The 12358-nt window shown below is 28.8% G+C and overlaps 1 protein-coding gene across 1 annotated transcript; it reads right to left on the bottom strand.

Moving 5' to 3' along the window:
• Positions 1-2483: 2483 nt before the first annotated feature.
• On the bottom strand, positions 2484-3792 carry LOC108823506 (uncharacterized). Its single transcript, XM_018596729.2, has one exon. It carries the CDS (start codon positions 3705-3707, stop codon positions 2628-2630), a length of 1080 nt encoding a protein of 359 aa, XP_018452231.1. The 5' UTR covers positions 3708-3792; the 3' UTR covers positions 2484-2627.
• Positions 3793-12358: the final 8566 nt, after the last annotated feature.

The raw sequence follows: 12358 nt of genomic DNA, 5'->3' as shown, positions 1-12358 counted from the left end.
CGATTTTTACTTACAACAGCTTCACACAAAGCTCGGTCAATGAAAAAAGGTATGGCCGTTCAGTGCTCGCTGATGAAAAATGATAAAAAGTTAAGGATAAAACTATGGTCACTACAGATCTTCCATTAAAGAGAAAAAAAAGAAGATTAAAAAATTGAAGATGAAATTAGGGTCGATACATATCGACCATTAAAGAGAGAGAAAATAAGATCAAACTTGTGGCTCCCATTTTATTAGAAGAATAAGTTTAGTTAGCTTTGTAGTCACAATAAACTGCCTTAGGAGCAATAACTCCTCTATTTTGTAATAAAAATTCAGAAACTGTCCTATAGTGTAAATGACTCTTTAATTAAAGCTAGGTTTCGACGTATCATTTATTAGGGAATTCATTGCTAACAAAATATAACCAAAATGAAAAACTTAACATCACTTTTAAAGTCAACCAACGATATTAAAGATCTAGAGAATCCCCTAGATTATATTTGCGGATGAATATATTTACAAAGTGATTTTGCAACAAATTTTCTCTACAATCAGTTTCATAAAACAAATATGACATGGTTACTAAAATTGATGAAAATGCTTTCAGAAAAATATGACACAGATAATTTCAGTTAATGTTAGATTTATATTTTTGGCAAACTTATTAGAATATGGTAATGGTTCATATATTACATTTAATATTGATATTTGTTTTTCGTAAATTTTTTTAAAATATGGTAATAACTCATACATCATCAATAAAATAAATATATTCATATATAACATTTCAAATTTCGAAATATTATTATTTTTTATAATTATACAATTTGTATTACTAAAACTTTTCAAAAATTCTACAATTTTTAAAAAATTTAAATATCTAATCGTAAGATTATTAGTTTTTATATATCAATTTTTTTTATAAATATTGTTTAGACTAATTTCTTATAATTATACAATTTTATATCATTTGATTAGTTTTATACAAATTGATTTAATATATATCAAATATATATTAAATATTAGTAAGAAAATAGCAAAATCTATAATATTTAATAAAATTTATTTTAAAATATAAGTTTGATTTAAAAACATATATAACATTTCAAATTCGAAATATTATTATTTTGTATAATTATACAATTTGTATTACTAAAACTTTCAAAAATTTCTACAATTTTAAAAAAATTTAAATATCTAATCGTAAAATTATTAGTTTCTTATATATCAACAAATTTTATAAATATTGTTTAGGCTAAATTTTTTATAATTATACAATTTTATATCATTTTATTAGTTTTATACAAATTGATTTAGTATATATCAAATATATATTAAATATTAGTAAGAAAATAGTAAAATCTATAATATTTAATAAATTTTATTTTTAAATATAAGTTAGATCTAAAAGATTTCTTACTGCACATGGTGCAGGAAAACACCTAGTTAAAATAAATAAAAAATAAGAAGCCAAAATTTACAAGAACATGTTTCTTAAAGATATTCCAACTCTTAAAAAAACCACCAAAGACATGTCACTTTCTAAATGACTAGTTTTGTTTTGAGAATATAAATTTAAATTTGTAACCAAACAAGAAAACTATTTATATTGCTAAGATACTGAAAATTAAAGGGGACACTCAAATATCTATTTGGATTTGGTTGGATTATTTGGATTTTGTTTTGGGTTAAATATTTCAACCCCGTTTAGATGTTTTAAAAATTTTGGTTTGGATCTTTACATTCAGATTCTGATAATCTGTTTAATTTTTTTTTTTAAAATAAAATTTATATGTATTTGAAATTTCTCAAAATCTAAATAAAAATAATATGTAACATATAAATTTTGAATAATGAATACCAAATACCAAATATCTAAACTTAACATAAGAATTAGTTTAGTTTGAATATTTAGATTGAGAATCAATAGATATTTCAAGTAGTTTTGATTTGGGTATTGTTTAGCTATTTTAAATATTTAATTTTATTATTTTTATATATTTTAAATTATTTTATAAATTTCAAAATATCATATATTCTTTTGGATATCAAATTTTTAATTAATTAATAGATTCAAGTATATAAATCTGATTTGATCTATTCGTATATTCAAAATATTTCAGTTTAGATCAAATTCGGTTCCAATTTTTTATATATCAAAATTTTTAATCCGTTTGGATCTTCGGCCAGTTTCGATTCAGATTCGGTTTTAGATTTGGTTCGGTTGATTCGGATATGTTAGATTTGGTTCGGTTGATTCGGATTCGTTCAATTGCTCTAAGGAAAAAATAATCTAAAATCCTCTTTGAAGTCACTTATCAGCTAACAAAAAATGTTAGATAAATCTGCACAATCCGTGTTACGAAATAACCATATGAGTGTTCTTTTTAATTAAACAGGTCGTAGCTCAGACGAAACCAATTAGAGGCAAAAAGAAAGAAAAAAAAAGAGCCAAAAGTCGCAGCTTTGTGGATCTAGAGTGTGGAAATTGCAGTCTATGATGAGCTAACGACCGTGATCATGTTGGTTTATATGAAAGTGTTAACATTTGTGACATGTTTCCAATAAAAACACTGACCAAACGAAACATTGTAAATGCAAAATCACATTTTTATTTTTTAAGAAACTCTGACGAAATTACATGCTTATTCGCTCCAGTACTTCTCATCGTCAACGTCCTTCCCGTTCTCCAACGAATCCTCACCGTCCGATTCGTTGACCAAACCCATCTTGAATCTCCTCACGTCTTCCACAGCCGCGTTTCTGAACAGCCCAATATCGACAGCTCCGGCCACCATGTTATAACCACGTTCCCGGATCGCGGCGGGTCCGTCGTGTGGCATCGCGAACCCTGACAAATAGGCCCCGCCTTTCGCTGGATCTGACGTCAGCACCGCCTTCTCCGCCCTCCTCATCATCTCCCTCACTTTCTTATGCCCCGGGTCCCACAAGTATCCCATGCTGGCGCTCAGATCCAACGGTCCCATTTGCACGCAGTCAACACCATCGACGGCTGCGATTTCATCAGCTTTCTTCACTCCTTCAGCGGACTCCACCTGGCACATGATCAGTAACTCGTCAGCGTAATTACCTAAATACCCTTCGTCGATTCCGTAGTTGGACGCTCGCACCACCGTGTGCGCCGAACCACGGATCCCCTCAGGAGGGAACCGGCAATACGACACCGCTTTGGTGGCGTCCTTGCGAGATTCGATCATCGGAAACATGATTCCCTGTGGGCCTAGATCTAAGGCCTTTTTAGCCCATACAGGACAGTTCTCCGGTAAGCGAAGAACGGCGGCGACACCGGCGGCGTTAAGTGCTCGGATGCAGTCTAGAGCTTCCGGTATGCCGCCGTGACCGTGTTCCATGTCAACGACGACGTAATCGTAGCCGGAGTGAGCAGCGATCTCGGCTAGAGTGGGCGAAAAGGAGAGCAAGAACATGCCGTAGAGAGTTTCTCCTCCTTGGAGGCGGGATTTCAATGAGGTCTTGGATAGGGTGGCGATTCCTTCCGCGGTGGGAGAAATGATGGCGGCGGCGGGGGAGTGGTCGGCGGGAGTTGAAGAGAATCGGATTGGAGTTAGGGTTTTCCTGGAGAATGAAACCGTGGATCTGACGGAGGTGGAATTTGAAGGAGATGGCTTCCCGATGATCGGGGAAGAGGAGTTAAAGAGATGTGTCACATCTGTGTTGACTGTGGAGAAGATTGAAGCGGTGGCCATGGCGGTCTGTGACCTGGGATGTATCGACAAGAGTTGTTGCCTTTTGCTTTCAAGTGTTTGGTAGTGGATTAGTCGTACTGACCAAAAACCTACAATAGTTAGCTTCAAGTGTTTATCATCGTTTCTGACTCAGACAACTGAACTTCATGCTGTTATCTTTGTTTACAAACGGCACAATGTGTCAATTGCATGGTCGCACGGCACCTAATCAGTTGCCAATAAAATTAAGAATAATTCTTGACCAGAAAAAAAAGAGAGAATAATTCAAGCTTTTCTACAAAACAAAGCACTGAAATCTGAATATCTTAGTTGATGTCAACAAAATCACAAAACAAGATTTAAAATATTAAAAGAAAAATCTCATCTAGGCCTCTAGGGTGAAGTCTTGACAAAGAAACTGAAAACTTACAAAGCATTGCCTTGTACGATAGAGGAGACTTTATGCTATACCATGAAGATATAAGAGCACTTCCAATGGGGGTTCCACCCAGAGCCGGTCTTGACACCACGCCAATCAAACACTTGCTTCCGGCCACCAATTTTATCACAAATATTTCGGCCACAAAATATATAATGTTCCTATGGGCTGGTGGCAAGTTACCTTTATGTTATTGTTTGAATGTCTTAGGTTCGAAGCTCCAACATTTAGTTTACAAAGTTCTTCTTTAAAACATATGCAAACCAGCCAAAAAAATTTCTTGCTTGCAGCCTTAGAATAACGAGGACCGGCTCTGGTTCCCACTATTTTGTGGAGAACTCCACTCTAAAAATTATTAAAATTCCAAATTAAAAAACCCTTTATGGGGTTCTCCACAAAATAGTGGACCCAACAACTATATACACATATATGGGAAGTTTAGAACTTCAATAGATAGAACTTCCATTGAAAATGCTCTTAGATACTTATCAAACATAACATCGCAATAGGTTTGGCCGTTTAAGTATTCGGTTTAGTTCAATTTATTTTTTCGGCCTTGTGATATTTTTGAGTATGAAAATGGAAGAACCGTTCATGTATTTATACATTTTGTTATTCATTTCTTTTAGTTTAGTTCAGATATAGTAAGATTTGGAACCGATAATTTTTTGGAAAATTTGTTTTTTTTAGCCCAAAAAAACAACAACTATGTTCTCTTGATCTAATCCCTCTTATTTTATGTCCTATTAGGTTAAATCTTTTCTAAATGGCAATAATGCCTTTAAATTTTAATTAAAAATTCAAAATTAGAATTAAAAACTAATTTTGAATATTAAAATATAATTATTTATTAAAAAGTTAAAAATTAAAAATTAAAAATCTCAACTAAATTTTTAGCCCCAAACGAATTTCCTTTTTTAAAAGATTTTTTTTTAAAATTTTTTTTACTAAAAGTATTTTTAAAAAAATATTTGTTTTTATTAAAAGATTTTTTTTAAAAAAATATATATATATATATATATATATATATATATATATATATATATATATATTTACTAAAAGATTTTATCTTAAAGATTTTTTTCTTTTTTTCAAAAAATTGATTTTTATTAATAAATAAGGAAAAAGAATATTCCCAAATATTCTCTTCTAATATTATCCTTAGAACATGTATTTTAAAATAAGTATAATACAATAAACATGTTAGAATTTGATTTCTAATAGTTTTAGATTTATAGTAATATGTAGATTCTGATTTCTACAGGTTTTAGAATTATAGTAATACTAGATTCTGACCCGTCCTTTAAAGGGCGGGTATATTTTTGTTTTAATTTAATCTCATATTTATTTTATCTTTGTGATTATATTTGTATTTTTCTTTTTAATCTTTGTGTATAAATTTTAATTAAAATATATTTTATTAAATAATAGCAATTTAAAAATTGATCCGGTATATTGCCGGTCGAACCCGCCAATCCGTGAGTTTCAATTTTGTTTTGGCCAAAAATATGACTCGCACAACCCGCAAACAAATAATTTGTACCGGCATCTGCCCATTTAATTTTGCGGATATCTGAGGGTTATAATTTTTTTCTAAAATAATTATTTAATTTAATTATTATAAAATATAAAAATATATTTATAATAAAAATTATAAATTATAAATTTATAATTGTTTTTTAAATTACCATACTTTTTAAAAAGTGTTTACTTTTCTTTTTATTTTTATTTTTTTAAATATTTTTCGGGTCGACGGGTATCCGCAATCTAAAATCTACAAACCCGCACCAACTCCGAATAAAATACTCATAACCCGCATTTGCAAATCGATTTTTCAAATAGTTGAATCAAATTTATGATTCAACTAATATCAATGGGACATGATCCAAAATTAATAGTATTGATATATAAAGTAACATGTTATATTAATCAAAGAAAATGTTGAAATTTTCGAAATAAAAATTAAGATTATTGAATGACATTAAGATTATTTGGTTTGTATACTGACAAAATGAGCAAACATAGCGGAATAATATAGGGAAAATTCCACAAAAAATACCCTAACTAAATTTTATTAAGCTTTTTAATACCCAAACTTTTTCACTACCCAATTTAATACCCCAACTAATTATTTTGCTTATTTTAATATCCAAACTTTTAAAACTGTGCCCACTTTAATACCCGAACTTTATTTATTTTAATAAAAATACTAATAAGTTTCAAATAAAAATTTTAAAAATCTCTAAAATTTACAAAATAAACTCAGAAAATTCTAATTTTTTTTGGTGTTTGAGAAACAAAAATAATGAAATAGTGTAAAATATTAAATTTTGTAATAAAATTTCTAAGTTTTAAATATTGTATTTAGTTTGTTTTCTGAAATAAAAAACTAAATTTATTTTTATCATTCAAATTCATTTATTTTTAAAAAATAAATTTTCCATGTTTTATCTACCTTCTTTTCTAAATCTTAAAATAAAACTAGATTTTTTAATATATTTTTTCTTAGATTTTTGAAATTTTATTAAGTTTTGTTTGAAAATTATTAGTATTTTTATTTAAATAAATAAAGTTTGGGTATTAAAGTGGGTACAGTGATAAAAGTTTGGGTATTAAAATGAGCAAAATAATTAGTTGGAGTATTAAACTGGGTAGTAAAAAAGTTTGGGTATTAAAAAGCTTAACAAAATTTAGTTCGGGTATTTTTATGGAATTTTCCCAATAATATACTAATGTCACATATTATTTTTATATGTAACCGTAGGATTTATGTATTAGAAAGAAGTTGATAGAGATAATTATGGATTCCATTTAAATGGTAGTTATAAAACGTATATTAGAAGTTGATAGCGATAATTATGGATTCCATTTAAAGGGTGGTTATAAAACGTATATTAGGATGCAGTTAGAAAATATATGTTTAAGTATGTAACATAAAAAATAATTATTGGACACAACTTCATATCAATTGGTCATGTTCCAAAATTAATAGTATTGATGTAGATTTTGATTTCTACGAATTTTAGAACTGAAGCGTAGAATGTGTTTTCCAAATATTTTTAAATTACTATTATTTACGTAGAACATATATTCTAAACATATTAGATTCTGAAAAATATAGATTACACTTTCTACTATGTAGAATGTCAATTCTACATTTTTAGAACAAAATATGAAATTATGATTTAAACATTTTTTGAACTGAAAAATATATCAATAAGTTGATATATGTATTTCATTAGTATTTACTATTTTTGATTTTTTTTTGTTTATAAAACTATTTATTTGATTTATTTTAAAAAATAATAAAAAGTATTAGAAAAAAAAATGGTACAGAGAAAGCAGACTAATAGGACATAGTTATTGTTTTTTGGCCTAAAAAGCAATTTTCCCTAATCTAAACTATTAAAGGGGAAGTACAAATAGTGTTTAGCCCTTAATTTTCCACAAAATTTACCAATATATGCCACTTTTCAAAACACTGTAGTTTTATATTTTGCTTTCCCATTAATTTTCCAAACCAAAAAATCGTTTCTCACGTTTGTTACACTAATCCGTCCGGTACAGATTCAAACTATTTATTATGAACCATCACTTCCCTTATATAATTCAATACTAATGCTGAAACAAAACCAAATAAATCATTATTCTATTTATTAAACCAATATGTCCGGTACAGAAACTAAATACTTATGTGATCACATGTCTTATATTATTCACAAACAATTTACATGTAAACATAAAGAAACGTAAGACAATAATCATATAAACTTATAACCAAATAATTGACCATAAACAAAATATCATGGACACCTTTAACCAAATGATTGATCATAATAAAGCTGTCTGTTGTTTCTTCCTACCAAAAAAAAAGTTTGTTTGCCAATTTTATGATATACCTAATTTGTTATGATCAACAATTTTCGATCTAATCAGGGTATTGTTTATCGGTTTTGTGGTTTAATAGATTAGATGATATACATAATTTCTTATTTTGAGAAACGATTTAATCATGGTATGGTTTATCGGTTTTGTGGTTTACTGATTTATAATTTTGATTAAATTCTGACTTATGAATTTATTTCTGTTCTTTTCTTTTTACAATATCGTGATTCATAAATATGATTCTTAATTCTACTCAAACAACATTAACTGCACGGAATCTTAACACAATATTCCGAAAGAATTGGAAACAAAATAACAATCAAAGATTTTTTCCTATTTCTACGATGTCAATATAATCAATACAGATATTTATTAATTAACAAAATCAGCATATTCTTTCATTTAAACTTGCAAAACTCATTTATATTATTAAAACTGAAGTACAAACTAAGTTTGTTTGGAAATTGGATAATAGTTTAAAAAAAAATAAGTTTGTTTGGAAACATTAATAGCAGTTTAAAAAAAGAAGTTTGTTTGGAAATATGAATAGTAGTATAAAAGGGGATATAATGTTGTTTGGAAACATAGATAGCAGTATATTAAAAAAATAATAAATTTATGTTATTAAGAAAAATTGGAAATCTATTATACCATGAGTAACTATCTATCTGGATCAACTTTAAAATATAATAAATTTTGTTAATCTAATTATCTAAAAATATAATTTGTTTAAAATAATCATAAAACAAAACTTAAACTTTATATATTTCAAATCAAAATAATAATTTAAAGTTGATTTATATCAAAAATGGATTCAATATATACATATATTCAAACATTTATTTTTACTAAAATATTTTCCAATAACCATTATTAAAAAATAATTTCAATATATATAAGAAAAATACAATAAAAAGTCAAATTTCATATACCAACTTAAATTATAATTTTTATATTTCAAATTAAAATTTTAAAATATAATATATGTAATTATTTATATGATAGTAAAATACTATTAATCATATGTTTGCTGTGTGTTTTAAAGAAAAAAATAGATTTTGAACTAGGGGTGGGCGTTCGGGTACCTATTCGGGTTCGGTTTGGATCTGTTTGGGTTTTGGGTTTCTAGGGTCAAAGATTTCACTCACATTCAAATATTTTAAAATTTTGGTTCGGATTCGATTCAGATCTTTGCGGATTTGTTCAGGTTCGGATAACCCATTTAAATTATTTTTAAAATTCATTATATACTTTAAATTTCTCAAAATATATAAACAAAATAATATATTACATATAAATTTGAATAACATATATCAAAATACCTGAACTTAACATATAAATTGGGTTGATTTAAATATGTGGATAGAGAATCAATAATTATTTTTGGTGTTTTAAATATACTTTAACTATTTTAAATATTTATATATATATATTCAATTATTTAAACCAACTTAAAAGTACATATATATTATGGATGTTTTTATATACATTAAATCTAAAAATAATATATATATAAGTATATAAATCTATTTCGAATTTATGTTAGACAAAAAAATCTATTTGAAATATATTTGAGTATTGAAATACTTCGGTTCGATGGATTTAGTTTCAGTTATCTAAATACCAAAATTTTGAAATTTAATCAATTTAGGTTCGGATTTGATATTTTTTTTTGAATCGGGATCAGTTCTATTTTTTGGATTCCGGTCTTTTGTCCAATTCTAATATTAACATGAAAAATAACATATTTTATAAAAATATACACCCGCACGGGCGTGCGGGTCAAAATCTAGTTTTTATTATGAAGTTAAAAATATCGAGTAATTCAAGTGTCTTATATAGGGTGTAACTGAAAAGTATTTGTAGTCAACAAAAATGAAATAACAAAATTTAACGCTAATTTACCCTGTTCACATTATTCAGATAGAAAAGATAACATAATAAAAACATAAAGTTGTGCTACTTTTTAGAAAGAGTTTTACACCACATACATGTAGTAAATCGTGGCACAACAAATATTTAACCTTTTTCTCTCCTTTATAAGTTCCTTCTCGTTTATTTTCAGTTTACACCAATCAGACCTATAAAATATCTGATAATTTTTAATATTTTACATAAATACATTCAAATAATTTTGGAAAATTCAAAACTTTTGATGCAATAATTGAATTTTCCAGCATTTTTACTGTGTTAGCAGCTTTTTATGCAATAATTATAGAGGATATTTGAAACTTTTCTTCGTAAAAGACTAAATATCTTAAGCTCCGAATAATAACGGCAGATTTAGTAATGTAGAACAAACGGTACAACTGCGGTACAATTTTAACAGTTATAAAAACAAATAGATATATAGTATATGGAGATTTTTGTTATTGCTAACCGGTGTGTGGTGCATGATAAATGATTGATATCAACGAATCGAGTTTAAGATATTAATAAAACTAAAATCCCGTATAAAGAAATTGAAAACATCCAAAGCATGCCTTGTACCATTGTATGAGGGAGGAGACTTTTTTTAAGGGAGGAGACTTTGAGTTCGGTTTGATGTGATTATTCTGTATATATATGATTTGATTTAATAAAACTAAAATCCCGTATAAAGAAATTGAAAACATTCAAAGCATGCCTTGTACCATTGTACGAGGGAGGAGACTTTGAGTTCGGTTCGATGTGATTATTCTGTATTATATGATTTGATTATTCAGTTCGGTTCGATGTGATTTTTTGGGTTAAAAATATGGCTATTAAGAAAACAACATTCTTTTATTTCAAAATATAGTTTTTTAAATAAAATACAATGAAAATTCTCTAATTAGTTACCTTGTTTTAATAAATATATAAAATGGTGTTCAGAGCTCATTACATTGTTCCTATTTCTTGTGATCCCGTAGTTTAGGATCATGAGATTGTACAACTTTTTGTTGTTGTTATAAAGTTAACATTTTAACAAAAAAAATAATATATAAAATGGATTTGTATTCTTTTTAAAAAGCAGATTCAATTATACATAAGATTTCTCTTTTAAATTTTTTGAAAACATAGAGTACATATTTTGTATTCTATTTTTAAATAATAAAAATGTGATAACATAATAAATCTCTATAAATTTATGCAAATAAATTTTGTTAGCTCCAAATATTAGCAAAAAAAAAATGAAAGAACCTCAAGTAAGTTTATCTAACTAAAGTAAAATAAAAATATATTTGCATAAAAAAACTAAAGTAAGTTTATCTAAAAAATATTTAACATTTAGACCAAAAAGAAAAGTTTATCTAACCCAATTTTAAAAGTGAAGATACGTCAGCGGGCTCCCTCAGCCGCCGTCGGTCCGGTTTTGTTCTTTATTTTTCTGTTTTCTTTTTCGTTCTAAACATGCATTGGATTCCTTTCTGTTTCCGGCGATGCACCCTCCTCGCGATGGTCGGCCGGCTTTTGACTCCGGCGTTGCACCTTGCCGATTCAGGTGGACGGTCGGCTTAAGCTTTGGAGTCGTCTGGTCTCTTTCCGTTTGACGGCGGCTCTTGTAGTTTTGTTCCGGGTTTGGGTTAAATTGAACCGTGAGACGGTTTTGGATGTGTTTTCTCGTCTTCTCGATTTCGTTTTGGTTGGATTGGGTGAGATATCGTGTGACGGTTTTGAAGGAATCGAAGGCGGAGAAGATTTGGGTGGTAAAGTCGTGAGCGGTGTCTGAAGTCTCGGGATGAGATCTCGAAGTTGTTTCGATGGATGCTCTCCGCAACAACGAGCTCAGATGCGAATGGTGTGGATTAGTTCCCGGTAGGATCCGGGGAATCGTTGACGTCAGCAATGTTTTCCGGCTGTGGAACAGAGCGGTGACGGTCAGACGCAGCAATTACGCCGCGTGTATCCTCACAGTCGAGGTTATTACACGTGTGTGTGGTCTTGACGCGTGTCCCGCTTCTTTGTGTTGGGTTTCGATGGGGGTGGTTTGGTCCAGTTCGGTTTAGTTTGTATTGCCCAATAGTGGTTATGGGTTTTTGTTTGTAATATTTGGGCTTCGGCCTTGTATTTTCAGGTTTTTGGGCCTTTTAATAAATCTTAGACGGAAAAAAAAAACCCAATTTTATACGGGTGAGGCTGTATTTAGGTTTGGTAAGGAAAAAAAAAAAAGATAATTCCATCCTAATTCGTTGACAAAAGAATACGTTCGTCGTTATTCAAGCCAACCAAAGTCAACGAGAGAGCAAAATGTTTGGATGATGTCAATCTCTTTCACAATGCCCGCGTGTCATGATGCTAGTTGCCTAACATTTTTGCCACGTCAGCAAGTAGCAACTCTCAATCTCGTTTTTTTGTTGTTATCGTGGTCAAACTTGGATCAGAAAGA

The sequence above is a fragment of the Raphanus sativus genome, chromosome 9 (assembly GCF_000801105.2).
Source record: "Raphanus sativus cultivar WK10039 chromosome 9, ASM80110v3, whole genome shotgun sequence".
NCBI lineage: Eukaryota > Viridiplantae > Streptophyta > Magnoliopsida > Brassicales > Brassicaceae > Raphanus > Raphanus sativus.
Note: the sequence above shows the minus strand (reverse complement) of the source record. Positions and strands in the feature narration are given on the sequence as shown.

What these genes read in the sequence shown, in the direction of transcription:
- LOC108823506 (XM_018596729.2), bottom strand. Translation starts at nt 3,707, where the DNA reads ATGGCCACCGCTTCAATCTTCTCCACAGTCAACACAGATGTGACACAT.